Genomic DNA, 20,520 nt, shown 5'->3' with positions numbered 1-20,520 from the left:
ACTCAGCACAGTCAGATAATGATATACAGTATTACATGTGATGCAGCACACTGGGCTGAGCACAGATATGGTATGTGACTGTGTCACACTGTGTATCTTTTTTTTCAGGCAGAGAACGGATTAATTAAACTGGTGGTGGTCACTGGTCACTGGTCACACTATCAGCAAGTAGTACTCCGTCCTAAGCACACAATCACAATATACTGGTGGTCAGTGTGGTCACTGGTCAGTCACACTGGCAGTGTGGCACTCTGGCAGCAAAAGTGTGCACTGTACTTAAAATATATTATTTATGTACTCCTGCTCTAACTGCTCCACAGTCTCCCCCACAATTAAGCTGTGTGAGCAGTGAGCACTCAGCACAGTCAGATATACAGTATTACATATGATGATGCAGCACACTGAGGCTGAGCACAGATATGGTATGTGACTGTGTCACACTGTGTATCGTTTTTTTTCAGGCAGAGAACGGATTAATTAAACTGGTGGTCAATGGTCACTGGTCACACTATCAGCAAGTAGTAGTACTCCAGTCCTAATATGCTCCCCAAAATTAGTAAATAGTGTCTCTAACTCTCTACTCTCTTCTCTATAAACGGAGAGGACGCCAGCCACGTCCTCTCCCTATCAATCTCAATGCACGTGTGAAAATGGCGGCGACGCGCGGCTCCATATATAGAATCCGAGTCTCGCGATAGAATCCGAGCCTCGCGAGAATCCGACAGCGGGATGATGACATTCGGGCGCGCTCGGGTTAACCGAGCAAGGCGGGAAGATCCGAGTCTGCCTCGGACCCGTGTAAAAAGGCTGAAGTTCGGGGGGGCTCGGATTCCAAGGAACCGAACCCGCTCATCTCTAGTATTAATATACAAACAAGAACAAAAACAATTACGAAACAGCCCAACCACCCCCACCCTGTATATCCATTACAACCTAGATACACTTGGATCCCCAAAATAATCCTAACTAAAGCTAAAAAACTATAGCAGCCCCGGGGTATAGAGACAAACGATACCTCTATAAAAAGCTATATCCTAGCATTCAGCTCCGTAAACTAAAACAACATCCCCGCTGTATGGACAATGAAAAAAGGTATATAGCTATGAGAAGGAACCCAGCATATATTGTAACGCCTAAACCTCCAAAATATCAGAAAGCAAAGAAAAAAAAACAAGTAATCAAACAACAGTCCTCAATGAAGGGCACGAGGTCTGCGGTCCAGCCAGGCCTCCACTTCCTGAGGGGTGTTAAAGAAGTCTGTAGAGCCGTCATGCACAAGCCGTAAGTGAGCCGGAAACAACATGGAGTACTGCAGCTGTCGGTCACGAAGCTTCCTCTTCACGTTAAGAAACTGCGCACAGGACTTTTGGACATCCACAGTGAAATCCGGATAAACAGATATAACTTGGCTGTCAAACTTTAAAGGCCCCTGAGTGCGGGCCAGCCGGAGGACCGCATCCCGGTCTTTGTAGTGTAGAAAGTGGGCTATGAAAGTACGTGGAGGTGCACCCGGGGGAGGGGCCCTAGCGGGCAAACGATGCGCTCTTTCCACAGAGAACTAAGAACTGAAGTCATCACGTTGAAACAATTGAAGGAGCCATTTCTCAAGGAAGGATTCCAGAGAAGAGTCTTACGCTCTCTCTGGCAGGCCAAAAAAACATACATTATTACGGCAAGCCTTCCTTCAATGTTAGACAGTTTTGCTTTTACTGCCGACATCTGGGTAGTGAGACTGGAAACCGTATCTTTAAGATGGTTGGTGAGGTCTTCCAAATCTGAGATACGGTGCTCGGCTTCCCCCACCCGTTCACGTATTTTTTGCATATCATGTCTGATCAGGGTAAAATCCACCTGCACTTGGCAGATTTTGTCCATAACTCGCTGTTCCGATGTAGATATGGCCAGAAGAATCTGTTTCGTTGACTGGGACGCGTCGTCAGCCTGAGGAGGATTCCCTGAAGGTGAAGGAGGGGATGGGGAAGCAGCACCTCAGGAAGGTCGAGAGGAGGATTGAGAACCCCTCGCAAATTTTTCAAGCTTGGAAGCCGCAGCATTATTGCCCCCATGCACCATAATGCAGTCTGAGAGGAGCACAGTGGGCAGGTAGAAGCAGTAACAATAAAAACAGAGGTCACTCCACTATAGTTAGGAGGGATACAGCAAAGGGGAGTACAGGTGTCGTACGGTATGCCGGCGCTCGGTCTCCCGGCGACCAGCATACCGGCGCCGAGAGCCCGACCGCCAGCATACCGACAGCGTGGCGAGCGCAAAGGAGCCCCTTGCGGGCTCGCTGGCGCGACACTATTTTATTCTCCCTCCAGGGGGGTCGTGGACCCCCATGAGGGAGAATAGTTGTCGGTATGCCGGGTGTCGGGATTCCGGCGCCGGTATACTGTGCGCCGGTATCCCGACATTCGGCATACAGAAGACCACCCAGTAGTACAGTTCCTAAAATAAATGGTCACCAAATGGAGGAGAGAGAGTGTGCGCCCACCGCAATCAGCATGGATCTCAGGCTTCCACTGACAGGGTAGTGCAGCGTCCATATAGGCAGGCAGAGACTCCCAGCAGGCACAGCCAATGGATTGTAGAGCCCCTCCAGAAAGTGAGTAGCAGCTCCCAGAGTATGGCATCCCCCGGCGCGCCGATCAGTGTGCGGGAGTACAGGGCAGCAGAGAGCAGACGGGAGCTGGGGCGGCAGAGGCAGCGGGTAACTCGATGGAGAGGAGCTCCGGTGTAGCGCGCTGCTAGTCCCTGCTCACAACCCCCAAGATGGCGTCGCACTTCTGACCAGACGGAGCCAGGGAGACTGAGCGGTGCAGAGCCCAAAGTGTCCAGCGGCTGTACCAGGCAAGGCAAGACGCCGGGAGACCACTCAAAATGAGCAGAGGAGGATGCCAGGCGGGGTGAGCAGGGCCAGGGATGTCCAGCAGTGCGGAGGACAGGATAAATGTAGGATGTCAGACGGAGCACTTGCACCTAGCTCCCTACAGCATGCTCGGCCAAGCCACGCCCAGAGCCTTTATCAAGGTCACCTTGATAAAGGCTCTGGTGAGCCGAAACGCGTCGGTGAACAGCATTTGCCTGGACAGCAACCCACTTTTGGACTCTGACGGTGGATCCTTGTTCCAGAGAGGCACCACAGACACTATACAAAACGAGACTTGGTGTGCATTATACACCTTAATTTAAGGTACGCTGCCAGCCTTATGTTTTAATACCCTTGTTCTTATATTAAAATTGAGTTACACTATTGTGGTCCCTCCTTTTTTTCTTTACAAATACTGGAGATGAAGAATTTACATTTTTCTGAACCCAAAGTGAAGAGAGAATTGAAGAACCTATAACTCAAACGGACTAGAGAGAACAAGGGAATCGCGTATTTTGGGCATCTTTATTGGAATCAGACATTGTGAATTTACTTCTTATATAAACGTGACTTTATTATTTTATTATATCACAATAGGAGATTGCCCAAAAACCACACTCTTGTACCTTCTAAATCAGTGGATGAGACTGTGCCCTCCCGCTTTTCTGCTCATAGACTCCAGTCAGTGGCGTAACTAGAAATTTTACTCCCCCAAGCCAAAAAAAATTCCGGCACTCCCCTCCCCCTCGCAATCAAAAAAGTAAAAAAGTAGGTGTGGCATCAATATTAGGGGCGTGGCCTCACTGCAGGAAAATACAACCATATACCCCAGTATACTACCATATACAAGCATCTCCTTGTGCGGGTTCAGAAGTGCAGGCCTTTGTAATGTATTGAACAGCAATGCTGTGCCCCCTCACTTCTGGTCTTCTTATTAACCACATGTATTACTCCAGTAGTAATTATGGGTCCTGTCCCTAAATGTTGCTATTAGGTTCAGTGGAAGAGTTATAAGCCACTGCGTGTGAGATACTGTATCAAAAATATATTATACTGACACAAAGAAAACAGAGGTCAAGCAACTAAAGTGTAATTTTGTGAGTTATTATAAATGTTAGATAATCCAACATAAATCAAAGATCAAAAACAGAAATTTCAATGTACTATCTCAGAAGAGCTTTGCAGATGGATATATAAACTCACTGGAAGGAACACTGGGGAAATGTGTTGGTGTGCCTGAGCAGTACCTAAGAGTGCTCTGCAAGGATCATAAGCTGCTTAGTTCCGTATCTGGAACTGATATTTCTATTAAATGTACTGGCACAGTGCTCTGAGAGACTGCACAGGCTGTCAGAAACATAAGTAAGTTTCAGATCTGAAACAGATCAATCATACAGCTTACTGTGCTTTGCAGAGTGCTCAAGTGACTGCACAGAAATTACTTTTTTTTGTTTAATTATTCTAGAGTTTTCAAGACAGAAATAACAAGAGCTGACCATGGGCTGTTCTGTTCCTACATCCCACATTAGGTTATAAACCTATGTGGTCTGTGCCTATATACAGTATATACTCATCTCTAGTGATTGTATGTCATCTGTACTGCTTTGATATTCTATACAGATACAGCAAGATACATTTAGACTAACATTTGATATCACACTTCTGGAAGTGAGGAGGATAGTACCTCATTAAACCTGAAGACTATGTAGTGTTACTACGGTACTGTAATACAGATGAATGTGCTCAGTGTGTCCCGCATGCATGAAGACTAGCACTCATTAATACAGGTTGAGTATCCCTTATCCAAAACGCTTGGGACCAGAGGTATTTTGGATATGGGATTTTTATGTAGTTTGGAATGATTGCATACCATAATGAGATATCATGGTGATGGGACCTAAATCTAAGCACAGAATGCATTTATGTTACATATACACCTTATACACACAGCCTGAAGGTAATTTTGGTCAATATTTTTTATAACTTTGTGCATTAAACAAAGTGTGTGTACATTCACACAATTCATTTATGTTTCATATACACCTTATACACACAGCCTGAAGGTCATTTAATACATTATGTTTAATAACTTTGTGCATTAAACAAAGTTTGTGTACATTGAGCCATCAAAAAACAAAGGTTTCACTATCTCACTCTCACTCAAAAAAGTCTGTATTTCGGAATATTCCGTATTTCGGAATATTTGGATATGGGATACTCAACCTGTACTGTTAGCCCAAACCAATCATGCTTCATATATACAGGCGATATAGTCTGCTTAATAAACTTGGGGTGAAGTTCTTACTATTTATTCTGCCTGGGGTAAGATGTCAGATACATGTGGACTGGTCATATGAAGAAGCTACTGTAGAGAAATTAGCAATATGAGCCACTGTAAGAAGGGAGATATGAAATATGCTGACTTTTAGAGGATTTAAGGGCTGATCCTGAGTCGGCTGCAAAGTGGCATATCTTCGTATCATCTGCAAAAAGGCATACCTTCCCTTCAATTCCATTTGCAATGTCACCAACAAAGCTATTGAAGAGCACTGGTCCAAGTACAGATCCCTGGGGTACTCCACTGGTAACATTTCCCTCCATAGAATGCACTCCATTTACTACAACTGTTTCCTATCCTGCAACCAGGTTCTTATCCATTTAACTATTTTATACTCCAATCCCATGCTTTTGAGTTTGTTTATTTATCAATCTGCAATATGGGACTATGCTGAATGCCTTACTAAAGTCTACATATGCTACATCTGTGGCCCCTCCTTGATTTATTATTTTAGTCACGGAGTCAAAAAAGTCAATTAGAATTGTTTCGCATGATCTCCCCCCAGTAAATCCATGCTGTTTGGGATCCTGTTAGATGTTTGTTTTAAGATATTCAACAATTTTTTTCTATTAATAGTGTTTCCATTATTTTCTCTACTACTGATATAAGGTTTACTGGTCTGTAGTTACTTGCTTCTTCCTTGCTTCCACATTTGTGCAGGGATACTGTATTCATTCCTTTCCAGTCCTCTGGAATTGTACCTGTAACTAGTGACTGGTTCAATAATTTTGTTAATAGTGTTTCCAGCACATATTTTAGCTCTTTTAGTATCCGTGGATTTATCCCATCTGGTTCCATTGATTTATCCACTTTCAGTTTTGGGAGTTCTGTTAGGGCCTTGTTCTCTGTAAATGTACTTTCATCTGCCTTATTTTTAGTAATGTCCTTGCAACTGAACTGTAGCCCCTTCCCCTCTCCTTCTGTATTAAATACTGAGCAAAAATAAATATTTAGATAATCTCCTATTGCCTTGTCTCCCTCAACCCAATTCTCACTCTCTGTCTTAAGATTTATTATTCTTCCATTTGATTTTATCCTTTCACTTATATAATTAAACAAAAGTGTTGCCCCCTTTAGCTACTGATTGGGCCATTTTCTCCTCAGCTTCTGCCTTTGCACGTCTGATCACCTTCTTCGCCTCCTTCTGTCTGGCAAGATACACCTCTTTGTCGTTATTATTTTGATTCTGCTTATATTTCCTAAAGGCCATATTTTTGCTTTCATACTAGTTGTGAACCTCTTTTGTGAACCACACTGGCTTCCTTTTCCTGGTGCTTTTCCTAACCATTTTGATACAAAAGTCTGTTGCTTTTATTATTACACTTTTTAGTTTTTCCCACCTTTCCTGCACTCCTTTCAAGTTTCTCCTATCCACCAATAAATCGCTTAAACATTTCCCAATTTATGCAATCAGCCTTTCTAAAATCCATCACCTTTGTTTTGCAGTTGGACCCTGTGTTTTTACTAACTATACTGCTTAATGTTCACTTTATCCTAGGTTCTCACCCACATATACAGTATGTCTGATATCCTGTCTCCATTTGTGAGTATTAAATCCAATACTGCATCTTTGCGAGTGGGCTCCCTCACCAATTGCTTGAGGGATGCTCCCTGTAAGGAATTTATAAATTTGTCACTTGTAGTTGAACTTGCAAAAGACCCCTCCCAATTTACAGCAGGTAGATTACAGTCTCCTATGATTATGAATTCTCCATTTAAAGCCATTTTAGTGATAACCAACAAAAAGTTCCTGTCCAATTCCTGCTCCTGGACTGGTGGTGTATACAGGTTGAGTATCCCATATCCAAATATCCGAAATACGGAATATTCCAAAATACGGACTTTTTTGAGCGAGAGTGAGATAGTGAAACTTTTGTTTTCTGATGGCTCAATGTACACAAACTTTGTTTAATACACACAGTTATTAAAAATATTGTATTAAATGACCTTCAGACTGTGTATATAAGGTGTATATGAAACATAAATGATTTGTGTGAATGTACACACACTTTGTTTAATGCACAAAGTTATAAAAAATATTGGCTAAAATTACCTTCAGGCTGTGTTTATAAGGTGCATATAAAACATAAATGCATTATGTGCTTAGATTTAGGTCCCATCACCATGATATCTCATTATGGTATGCAATTATTCCAAAATACGGAAAAATCCGATATCCAAAATACCTCTGGTCCCAAGCATTTTGGATAAGGCATACTCAACCTGTATATACTACCACAGTGTGAACAGTGTCCTTCTCCCCCATTTCTATGGTGTCCCTAAGGGCCTCAGTTTTTTCTTCAATATTTTGCATTAAAGTAGCATTTATGCTTTTCTCACATACAGATGTGTACTCCTTATATCTTTGCTCCCTGTACTACAAGTCGCGTTACACATAACACATGAGTGCCATGTAACTCGGTAGCCTAGCATCTTCTTTTGTTAGACTCAAAGTAATGTAACAGGATGCACAAGCAGCATGCCTATATTCTGTTTGTCACTGCGACTGTATTTGCATACAAAATGCTATGCTACAGTGTTTTCATGGAAAACACTAACGTGGCATTTCAGATGCAGATAGAGCTGCTATTACACACAGAATATAGGCATGCTGCATATCATTTTAATCAAAAAGCTGTGCATCCTATTCCATTACTTTGTGTCTAAGATGCAATTCGTGGAACAAATGCAGAAAAGACGTTCAGCGTTACCAAGTCCCGCCACGGCATAGCGCAACTTCAAGGGCTGTTTAGCATGACTGCCGCAAGGATGTCAGAGGACAAGTCTGTACATTGCTAACCCTCCTCTCATTTTTCACATTCTGTCCTTCCTACATGGAAGCAGCAGCGATAGCAAACTCACACTTGAATCAGGCCCAGAGTTAGGAGTAAAGTCATCTAGAAGTTGCAATTTTGTACCTTGGTAAAAACAAATGGCTCCTCAGGAGAGCACATTTAAAATGTGTGGACAGATTTGTATATTTGTGTATTTTTAATATTATTATTATTTTCGGGGGGGGGGGGGGGCAGGGCCGGTTCTGGGGCTTTGCGCGCCCCGGGCGGCAATGGGGGGCGTGGCTTCGTACAGGGGGCATGGTCATTTATGTCCCCTGTACAGACAACTGTAGCTCTCTGAAATGTGCCCCCCGCTGCCGCTGGCCGCTGTGAAGCCCTTCGTGGAGAGGTCCTTTAATGTGCGGTGCGCGATGACATCATCGCGCACCGCACAGCAAAGGTCCTCTCCACGAAGGGAACTAGACGCGACGTCATCGCGCACCGCACAGTAAAGGACCTCTCCACGAAGGGAAACTCTAGTTTCCCCTCACAGCGGCCAGCAGCAGCGGGCAGCGGGGGGGGGCACAGCAGTAGCGGATCTTGCCCTGGTGCGGCGCCCTCCGGATGGCGCCGGCGCCCTCCGGAAGGCGGCTCCCCGGGCAAAAGTCCTGCTTGCCCGTGGCAAGATCCGCTACTGGGATGGGGGGGACACAACAGGCGTAGGTCAGAATAATGCCTCCCTTTCAAGTACCTGAGGGGTGTTAATAAATTGAACGAACGACTTCCATTTTTAAATTGCCGTTCTGAGAGGCACATATGGGACTAGCATTTCTAGAGAATGCTGGTTCTTGTTGTGTCATTTGGAGTATATAGGGGGTGACTCTAGGGAGGTTGGCTCTCAATTTATATTCATTTTTGTATGTGCTATCATGTGGCCTTACAATTATATGGCCCAGAGTGAGTACTGTTATCATGCAGTGTTAGGGACCACCAGTATCAGAGAAGCTATGACGTGTCCTGGTGGCTTATCTATATCTTTGCAAATATATGTATGGTAAATATGATATCTGAGTTTTCTACTACCATGTAGTGTTCAAGTCTTATTGGTAAAACCCCTTGGTGTGCTCGGGAAAATCTGTTTTCTGTATTTTTCTTGTTTAGAATAACCCCTCCCTTTCAAGCACCTGAAGGGTATTATTTAATTGATTGAGCAGCTTCCATTCTATATTGCAGGACAGATTTCATGTAAGAAAGGATGAATACCCAGCTCAGCTCTAAGTAACACTGTAAAAATAGAGCTTCCCAATATTTGAGTGCTACATACAACTGCAGCAAGTATTCCTTGCATGCAAGGAAAAAAAATGCCTATTCTAAGGGATTCTGACCTGGACAAATAATGCCTCCATGTTATCTGACTCCTATTAGTGTCTCATACTCTATAACTCTGCCTCTTGCTTGTTCTACAGTTGCTGTAAACTATGCAGAAGTGTACTTGAGACAGCAGCTGAGATTAACTATATCTGTGTATATTTACCTTTATCGTGCCAAATGGTTAATTTTTTTGGTGGTTAAAGAAGAAAATGCTTTTACATCCCTTACACAGTAACATGGTTTTTCCATGTGAAAATATGTACCCAGTAGCTGGGTTCTTCCTAACTTTAAACATTGGAATGGAAAGTAATATATTTGATGATGTTCATGGCTTATATAACACTATGGTAATAATATGCATATAGAGGGTTATTCAGGTTTGTTAGCAAACCAAAAAAAGAAAGCAACTATGCAAAACCATGTTCCACTACAGGTGGGTTATATTGTTTCTGTGCAGGGTAAATACCAGCTGCTTAATTTCTACAATGCAATGTCTACACTGCAATTTAGATTACAGTTTGAACACACTCCACCCAAATCTAACTCTTTCTGCACATTTTACATCTGCCCCACCTGCACTGCAACATGGTTTTGCTTAGTTGCTTGTTTTTCTGGTTTGCTAACAAACCTGAGTGAGGCCCATTCACGTTGGGCGCAAGGCCTTTAACACATTTGTGTTGTACTATCCGGTTTGTTTGCTATATTTGTTTTGCGCCAATAAAATATATTTTCAAAGATAAAAAATAGTTGCACATAATGTGTCTGATTCTGAGTTTTACCGGGGTACAAAGTTACTCTTGTTTGCTTTGCTCTCAACTCAGAATCATCCCCAGTCTGCATTCAGAATAACAGTTGCATGTGCACACATTGGGTGAATATATTTATTTTTGTCACAAGTCGTGGTTCTATTATATTTTGCTTGTGTTTCCTTACATACAGGGTGGAAGTATGCCTCACACTAGGCTCCTCCTGCTACTACTCATATTGTGCATGGCCAGGTCCAGTGCTCACTACAACTTTTACAAAGCAGAGTCAATTTTTAGTTGCTTGAAAGAAGCCCTTGAGGAGGTCAAGAGGAGAAGTTTATTAGAAGATAACTCAGTTCTCAATAAGAGGGGCTATGATTTTGGACCAAGTGATAACCATTTTTCCCAAGAGGAAGAGGAGGAAGATGAAGAAGATGAAAAAGAGAAAAGGACATTTCCACGTTACAGATATCTATCACAGTCACAGGTGAAGGGCAAGGTTTATCAAAACAAGGCAAAAAGTGACCGTCGGACCAAATTCACCCTTTCATTGGATGTGCCAACTCACCTAATGAGCATCCTGTTCGACATTGCGAAGGCTAAAAATATGAGAGCAAAAGCTGCAGCGAATGCTCAACTTATGGCCCAAATTGGTAGGCGAAAGTAAGGCTGGCTAGGCCCTGCGTGGGTCATAAAGGGGATTATGGAAATTAGCACAAGACTTGTGTAATTACAGTTCCTCCTATCCCACACATGGCCACATCTTGGAACTTTTCTTTGTACAGTACACTGGTATATTATGAGTCCTTCAAAGCTGCATTTACTTCCTACATCTCTTTTCCCAAGGGGTGATATGTCACCCTCCTTCCCATTATTTTTAAATTTTATTTTTATAGTTATTTTGTTTCTTTCTTCTCTTTCTTTCTTTCTTTCTTTCTTTCTTTCTTTCCTGTATTTATTAAGTCGTGGATTTTCAATGCTGCTAAATCCGCCGCATTAAAAATCTGCCGATTAAATGATAGAGCCCTAGGCCTCTGAAATCTGTGTTTTAGCTTTATCTGGTTCCTATGGATTTTATCATTTATCTTGCTTTTTTCCCCTTTGTAGTTAGCCTTCCTTTACATGGAAATTTGAATGCACAAATTGAAAATTATTAAAAAAAAAGTTTGCATCGCCCACTGTGATGTTTTTTTTTATTAAAACAAGGAATTTTTGAAACCTAGAGCTTTCCTGTTTATGTGTTTGGTCTTTTCATGCCATGTCAAAAATAAAAAGTAAGAAGGGCAAACTACTTGTGTACATAATTCCCTTTTATTAGTGAGACATTTACAGTAACTCAACATCCACATAACATGCTACAATATTCTAATTAACAACTTTACTAAGCCACCAATACAGGCAATGATTGACAAACAGTTTCACGCATTGAGACACAGATTCACAATGGCAGTCACTGTCAGATGGAGGTTTATTTACAAAGTGCCAAATTAAAGAACCGGTTGCTTCTGATCATTTGTATGTCTGAGAATTAAAAGGGCCATTCTTTTACCAATAATATACTGCTAATAAAAGTATTGGCTTTTTAAATATCGGACGTAACCACAATCAGAAACACCTGTCTGAACCTCACCTATTGTAAATAAATCCGATAGAATCACAATGACACACATGCAGACTCTAGAGGACATTCAGGAAGTAACCCAGACAGGGCCTCCAAGGAATTATGTGCCCCTTGACAAATTTTGATCTTGATTCCACCTCCTTGAGAGATAACTTTGAAAAGTGTTATATCTCACCATCTAATTAGGAAAACTGAGTTAGCAACAATAGTTAGACTGTGTTTTAGAGTGGATAACGCAAACAAAATGTAATAAAACAAAGTTCTGAACTGTGGTGTTAAGCTTTGAACTAGATATAATCACAGTGGGCCTGATACCGATGTGGTTGGAGTTGCAATCACTGCTGCTTCCTTGGAAGCAGCAGCGATAGCGCAGTATGATAATGCAGCAGGAAGCATCTATTACAAGCAGACACCTCATGCTGTCCTAGTGATCCAACTGCTGTGCAACCATTGAGAGGTCCCTGGCCTCTTCCCTTCCCCTAAATGGCGGTGACAAGCAACTGTTTGGAGAAACGGGGGCTGTTGCCATCCCCAAGTGGCATAAGACTGTCAGGGACAGATTTATTAAGCCTGGTGAAGTGATAAAGTGGAAGGTGATAACGCACCAGCCAGTCAGCCCCTAACTGCCTTTTTTTCAAACCCAGCCTGTAACATGGAAGTTGGGAGCTGATTGGCTGGTGCGTTATCATCTTCCACCTTATTACTTCACCAGGCTTAATACATCTGCCCCTCAGTTACTTATAGTTTGCCCCACTGCATGCTATGTCGCAGGATCCATTTGCAAATGCACAGGTCCTGCGCATGTGCAAAGTACCAATAATTGTTACTTTGCATATCATGTTGCAGTTCTTAATGCCATGCAGACCAGTATGTAATCATTGCAGGAAAAAAAAAAAATTCTGTCCTTCAGGGCAAAATTACAATTCATATACATTATTAGAAGATCATTAACAAATGGAGAGTTCACAATTATCCTAATGCAAACATCTGATTTGCAACCTAAATCATAAAAGGGAGGGACTGCAGCTGAGGTGACAGTGATCTAAGGGTATACAGTACATGCGATAATGTATCTCAGGAAAAAGCAGAGTTATTGTCAGAAGATCAGCTGTAGTCTACATTGTAGTGTAGCTTTTACTATACTGTAAAAAGCTAATTTATAGGAACTATATTCGGTAGCACACCTGTACGTCAGTGGTGGGGAGATGTAATAGTCTTCTTACTTGAGAGATTGCAATGCCGCATGGCATACTGGCAGCCGCATGTCACTTGACCAGCATCATGACCATGCATGGTTGTTAGGCATGGGGCTTCAGGCATTTAGGAGCATCATGACTGAATTCTTCTGCTCCACAAAAGATAAGAATTACAGCATTAGCATGTGGGACTATCACAGCCCATCCTCCCCCAACAGCCCCTCTAACATGTGTACCACATGATATCACAAAATGACATCTGAGCTCCATGTTTCGCAGCACTGCAGTAGCCAGTCAGAGAATGCAGTTTTCTCATTTCAATAGCTTGGAGAAAGAGGTAATGGCAGATTACTCCAGACTCTTAAAGATACAAAAAGGAGCCACATCTGCAGTCACAGGGAGCGTTGTCACCAGCAGGATCCAGAAAAGACAGACTTCAGTAAAGGCTACACTTAGCCCCATCTATTCATGTTTGACAGCAAAAGGCTTAGCTGAAGAAATAAAATGCACAACTGTTTTGGACTAAGCTTATTAATGTTGTACATTTTATTTATATCACTTTTCCGCCTCTGCTGAAGCCTACAAGTGCTGTGCACTTACTTTCTCTCATTCCAGGCATATATAAAGGCAAAACCAAAAAATACAGGCTAATATGCCAGAATCGTGCTCGTGTCTGTTGGGGGTGAATCATAACTAAACACTGCAATATATATATATATATATATATATATAGTGGATGTAGTGCCCAGCACTCCTGGTCCTATAGTGTATAAATGCCTGGGTGCCCTCCACAGCAATGGGTATAAACAATAAAAAAAATGGCGTCACTCCAGGTCTTAGGGTGGTAAATCTTCAATCAGAAAAATGTAAAAACATCACAAAAAAACCAACGTTTCGGGGCCCGTAGCCCCTTTGTCATTACACACACCTTGACAAAGGGGCTACGGGCCCCGAAACGTTGTTTTTTTTGTGATGTTTCTACATTTTTCTGATTGAAGATTTACCACCCTGAGACCTGGAGTGACGCTATATATATATATATATATATATATATATATACATACACACATATCCAATAATGAAAGCGGCACTCCCAGGACTTCATTAATCAATGACTGGACATCACCCTGTACTTTAACAGCAACGTTTCGGTATTTATTTCAACCGTCTTCAGGCTTATACAAATGCAAAAAATCATCTTACCTTTATCTACTACAAACACCATGTGCAATAAGGGTCGGGGGCGTTCCATTCACTGATCGTCTTCTGAAGTCATAACAAACGGACCAAAAGAGTGAAAGCACCTTAACCCTTCACCAACATTGATTCTACATAAAAATAACAGGAGATAATGTCACTATCACTAATGAAGTAACTGTCATAGCAGGATATTCATACTCATTACAGGAAACTATACTGAAACAAATGTTACTCTATACTTAAGCAACTGATACAAAATTGTTACAACATGGCATGCTGTTAACTCTCCAGCAAGGGGCTCATTTGCGCTCGCCACACTGTCGGTATGCCGGCGGTCGGGCTCCCGGCGCCGGTATGCTGGTCGCTGGGAGCCCGACCGCCGGCAGACCATACCACACCCAGTCTATCATCTTGTAGCGTAGGCTGGATAAACTATGCCCACAGGCTTTAAAATGTTTAGCAACAGGTTGTTTTCCTTCAAGTGCTGCTTTAATTGCACTTTAGTTGCACTTCGATGTTGAGCCATACGCTCACGTAGAGTGCATGCTGTTGTGCCAATATATAAATAACTGCAAGGACACTTAATGTAATACACCACATATCTAGATGTACAAGTTAAACAGTGAGTCATTTTTATAGATTTACCCGTGTGTGAATGACAGAAGGTATCACCCATTTCTAAGTACGGTAGATACATGTAGTGCATACCAGACAATGATAGTTGCCAGGTTTTTTAGTCAAAAAATTAGTAAGTCTACTGGCTGTAAAATTCGAGATATCTGAGTGCACTAACATGTCACGAAGATTACGTCCTCTCCTGTAACAGGGCATTAACCTTCTGTTTGCTACTGCTTTCAAATCAAGGTCTGTTTGTACAACCGGCCAGATTCTTTTGGCACTTGCTAACAAGCGTTTGCTCGCTGTGGAGTATTTGTTTACATAAATATATATATATATTGTCTCTGATAAACCCTTACTCCTGGGGGTAAATTTACTAAGATGGGAGTTCTATTTAAGATGGGATGTTGCCCATAGCAACCAATCAGATTCTACTTCTCATTTATCTAGCACCTTCTAGAAGATAATACCTGGAATCTGATTGGTTGCTATGGGCAACATCCCATCTTAAATAGAACTCCCATTTTAGTAAATTTACCCCCTGGTCTCTTTAACTTTAATTTTAGGTTCTGCTAATGCTCTAGACTTAGCCTTCAATAGCAATTTACGTGGATAATCCCTTTCTAAAAAATTATTAATCATAGAATCCATGTGCTCAATTTCTTCTTGAGGGTCACTGCAAATACGGTGCACCCGGAGTAGCTGAGAGAAGGGGAGACCCTTTTTGAGTGGCTCTGGATGATGACTAGAAGCCAACAAATAATTGTTACAATCAGTGGGTTTTTTATATAGAGACGTTTTAAATCCTACATCTGATAGACTAACTTTAACATCTAAAAAATGGTTGTCATCCTTCTGTATATTAAATGTAAATTTAATATTAGGATCCTGCATGTTGACATTCAGATATCATATTAATGAACTGCTCCCTTGACCCCGTCCATAGAAGAAACACATCGTCTATGAAACGGGTAAAAAAGGGTATATGAACACTATACTCAGATTTGGTAAAGAATAACTGCTGTTCTACTTCAAATATAAACATATTCGCGTATGCAGGGGCCACTGTGGACCCCATCGCACACCCGAGAATTTGCAGGTAATATTCCTTGTTGAATAAGAAATAATTGTGCGTTAAGACCATCCTGAGAAGATCTATGTATACATCAATCGCTGGATCTGTAGATAACGCATTTTCGTTAATCAATTTCGCCACTACCCTCATGCCATGCTCATGGGGAATGTTGGTGTACAAGCTCACAATATCAGCTCTGCACAACCAACATTCACCAGTAGGAATAGACAAATTTCTTAATTTATCCAAAAAAAGAAAATGTGTCTTTAAGATAAGTATTTTGTCCTTGTATAACAGGCTGTAAATAAAAATCAAGGAAACGATAGACTTGATAAAATAAAGAATCCCTGGCAGCAATAATAGGTCTGATTAAAAAATAATAATAATAGGTCAAGATTAAAAAATATATGAGGCTTATCTGTCCATAAAGATGTCGGTAAGCAGACTCAATGCGTTTCGTCCGTCAGTGTCTGGACTTCATCAAAGGGATCAGATGAAACGCGTTGACGGACGAAACGCGTTGGAACTGCTTACCGACATCTCCTTTATGGACAGATAAGCCTCATATATTTTTTAATCTTGTACGTGTGGTATCTAGCCATTCCTATGTCATTATGTTTATTAAATTTATGTATTTTTAATATTTGCACTGCTGAGGCTATTGATGCTAATGATGCCTGTTGAAATTAGGCAGTGACATATTATGATATTCTGAATGGTACACACTATGTTTGCTGTTTTTCTTCTTTAATTTACATGTATTAAGCTTCAAATGAGGGCTGTCTGAGCAAAGCTTCCTTATACCAGATAAGTGATCAGAGCCAATTTTCATCATCCATCTTTTATGTTTTTACCTATTTTTAATTGTACTCACTACACTCTTGGGCGCTTGTATTCACTATTTGTGAAGTCTGATGGACGAAACGCGTTGGGTGTACCTCTAAACTGACCCTCCATTTTTAAGATAAGCATTTTATTCTTATCTTTTTAGAGCATTGTTTTTTATTCTCATGTTTTGTACTATATATACTTTTTACTTTTTCCTGATGTACTCTTAACATTATCCTATACTTGTGAAATTTTAGCCTACCTTTTCATAAATTAAATGTAATTTTATCTTTTTATCTGAACATATCCTGCCACTTCTTCATATTTATTCTAAATCCATTAGACACTGTTGGTCGCTGGCGCCCCCATCCCCCCTTTTTTCACTTTTAAATCCTAGGCAGTTTATCCCTGCCTAATCTGTTTCGAGGCTAGCTGACACCTTATATCTACTAAGGAGTGTCTACGGTTAGGTCTATTATTATAATCCTATATATACTTCATTCACATAAACCTGTGGCGCCGTACTACCACTATTTCAACATATATATATATGATAAACAGACATAAAACTGTATCACTGGGCCAGGACGGAAACTAGGATTTTTTTTCAAGATTCACAGAAGTCAGTTGAATCATTGAATAAAACTTCTTGGCTCTCTACACATAATGGTAGCTTTAGATGTGGTAAAAATAGATGCATAACGTGTAATTTTATTTATCATAGAAGCACCTCCTTTCAATCTACCACAACTGGACAAAGTTATAAAATGGAATCATATATGAATTGCCAAAAAATGTATGTTATCTATCTTTTAAGCTGCGTATGTGGTATGCAGTATGTAGGCAGGACTACACGCAGCCTGAATACAAGATTTCTAGAGCACAGAAGAAATATTATCAATAAAAATAATAGTCACAGTGTATCAAGACATGTTCTGCAGGTTCATGAAGGGAATGTTAATGTTATTAAACTACAAGGAATTGAATCAATTGCTCCTACCCCGAGAGGTGGAGACAGATACGGCCGCCTCTGTACTAGAGAGGCGTTTTGGATTTTTACCCTGGCTACATTGGTCCCTGATGGACTTAATGAAAATATAGAACTAAATAATATTAGATAAAACAGTTTTAATTGTTTTATCTTTTATTATTCGATAAATGTAATCCCTGTTTTCTCATCCATTTAGTTTTATATGTTTGTCCACCATTTAGGGTCAGCAGTTTGGACTTTGTAACTATATATTAAAAGGTGCTATAGTATAAGGATAACATGATTAAAATAATGTGAAGGATAAAAAGTGACATGCTGTCATTAGCACAATATAGAAAATGAATTAACCACTGAGAATGGTTAAGCCTATTATCATGAATTTATATAACTAAATGTGTGCTATCAATTGTTGAGGCATAATATAGTCTCTATTTATATTATTTAGTAAGTGATATTTTTGTGTGGTGTATTTGGCTTGGATTCGAACCAAGGTCTTAATGTGTGTTAGCCCGGTTTGTTAACCATTAGGCTATTAATTCAGATGATATCTCCATGTGCTTCCATTTATAATTAAGTATTAGAAATTTTAAATATGTGTTTAAATTGTATCACTAAATTATATTGTGTCATTTGATATAAATATTAAGAGTCATTATTCTGCTCGTTTTGGTCTAAACATTTTTTAAACATTTCTAAATTGATTGTGCTATGTAGGTGGACATATGATTCTCATATGCATTTATCTCCAAGTGCGGTTAATACTGCAGGTGTTTGTACTAATTAGCTAACCATGATTGGTTCATATGGGTTTAAATAGACAGCCAGAATGGCAGACATTACATCCTCTGACGAAACCGCCGTGAGATAGTGGCGGAGAAACGCGTAAGGACCTTCCAAATAACCCATCCAGTGAAGTTGTCTCCACGGCTGTGCTTCAAAGAAAGCCGATTACGGACATTACAGTGCCGCCGCTGATACGGGAGTTCACTGCTAAAACTCCACGGCGCTTGTGAATGATTCAAGTCTGGTAAGAGTGACCCTCTTTTGCTGCACTATACGACACAGGACACTGTCAGCCGAGATCAGACGGGGGTGTAGCATAGCGCTGGGACATCACCGAATCGGCGCCCTCCCTCCGCCTGTTCCCACAGTGTGCATACAGCATCAATTTATGGAGGAAACACTGCATGTTGGTGTGCTTGCCACTACAATCCTCACGTTGCTGCTAGACTGACAAGATCAAAGGAGACAAGTGCAATACGGGCTATTTATCTTATCAAGACTTCACAGTGTATAATATCATTTCTGATTATAAGGAACACTGCCATTATGGATTAATGTAATATTGGAGACACGAATGAGAGAGATATTTACCATAGGTACATGAATTATATGTCTACCCTATTGATATATTAAATTGTTTATTATTGTTTTAAAATATTATGTAATAAATTATTAATTTTTGATTGGAGCGCTTCCTGATATATATTTATATACTATATATCTTTCCTTCATACAGTACTTGCATTTCAAAAGCACGGTATTTTCCACCGCCTGCCGCTAGCCCATCGCCCTTCCCCCCTGGGAGCCTGCACAGGTCATGCAGTAGACAGGGAGGGAGTTATTCACATAAACCAGGGCAAAGCTGCAGGAGCGGTTGTACTGTTAAGGTTCTATGCACCATACGGTACGCATACAATTTTGTATCAGGGCAGACTCAATTGAAATGGCTACCGCCTGTGACTCCTTGCCCCATGGAGTGAATGTCACGGGAACATACATATTTAAAAAAAAAAAGGTTGGCACTTTGGGACTCAAACCTGGGACTCTCAGCGTGGGAGGTGGGAGCCTTCATCGCTAGGTTGGTATGGAAGAGGAGACAATTAGCTACCGGAGGGTACCAACCCCAAGTTTCTGTGACCCCCACAAGGCTCATGGCAAGTGTTGGAACCCATGGTGGGTCTGAATTAACGGGCCCATTATAGTCTAGGGGAAAATGGGTCCACTTTGCATACTGATATCTCTGGTTCTGGGTGTCCCAGAGACTCAGAACTGGTACCATACAAAAGAGGAGACCCTTGGCTTTCAGGGCAGACCAACCACTAGTTTATGTGACATTGGAAAGGGAAACAGGAAGCAACCGTGTATTGGGTCCCCTCCAATTGTCCGCCTAGCTTGCACAGCATGCAGGGTTTCTGGCTAGATAGGAAATACTGTACAGAAATGCTAAGCATGGTAATTTGACATCCAGGAACATAGGGAGGGGTTTTTATATCTCTCCATTATACTTAGAAAAATTACACTTGCCACTGTACGTTACAAGCTGTTCATTCTAATTAGTACACTAGTAGAACATACTGTACAGAGATACTAAGTACAGTGATTTGGCATCCACGAACTTAGGGAGGAGCTTTAATCTCTCTCCATTGTAATCTTTCTAAGTATAATGGAGAGAGATAAAAGCCCCTCCCTAAATTCCTGGGTGCCAAATTGCCGTCCTTAGTATCTCTGTACACTGTGTTCTACTAGTGTACTAATTACCACGAACAGCTTGTAACGTACAGTGGCAAGTTTAATCTTTCTATGTATAATGGAGAGATAAAAGCTCCTTCCTAAGTTCCTAGATGCCAAATCACCGTCCTTAGTATCTCTGTACAGTATGTTCTACTAGTGTACTAATTAGCACGAACAGCTTTTAACTGGATGCCAAAGCACTGTACTTAGTATCTCTGTACAGTATGTTCTATTAGGGTACTAATTAGCATGAACAGCTTGTAACATACAGCGGCAAGTTTAATCTTTCTATGTATAATGGAGAGAGATAAAAACTCCTCAGTAAGTTCCTGGATGCCAAATCACCGTACTTAGTATCTCTGTACAGTATGTTTTATTA

General features: G+C 41.1%; 1 protein-coding gene and 1 long non-coding RNA gene across 3 annotated transcripts in view; one reads left to right on the top strand and one right to left on the bottom strand.

The window, feature by feature from the left end:
* UCN3 (urocortin 3) overlaps window positions 1-11,316 on the top strand; it is a 165,470-nt gene extending 154,154 nt beyond the window's left edge. The window contains exon 3 of the mRNA XM_063926755.1: window positions 10,292-11,316. Within this exon, the coding sequence (XP_063782825.1) occupies window positions 10,301-10,765 (465 nt within the window). The 5' untranslated portion in view covers window positions 10,292-10,300 and the 3' untranslated portion in view covers window positions 10,766-11,316. The remainder of the gene's footprint in view (window positions 1-10,291) is intronic.
* The window catches only part of LOC134932387 (uncharacterized), a 306,751-nt gene that overhangs the window by 153,378 nt on the left and 132,853 nt on the right, over window positions 1-20,520 (bottom strand). For both annotated transcript variants that reach the window (XR_010179342.1, XR_010179343.1), the window contains one exon: window positions 14,119-14,243. This is a non-coding gene — a long non-coding RNA (uncharacterized LOC134932387). The remainder of the gene's footprint in view (window positions 1-14,118; window positions 14,244-20,520) is intronic.

Source organism: Pseudophryne corroboree, chromosome 6 (assembly GCF_028390025.1).
Source record: "Pseudophryne corroboree isolate aPseCor3 chromosome 6, aPseCor3.hap2, whole genome shotgun sequence".
Classification (NCBI taxonomy): Eukaryota; Metazoa; Chordata; class Amphibia; order Anura; family Myobatrachidae; genus Pseudophryne; species Pseudophryne corroboree.
Note: the sequence above shows the minus strand (reverse complement) of the source record. Positions and strands in the feature narration are given on the sequence as shown.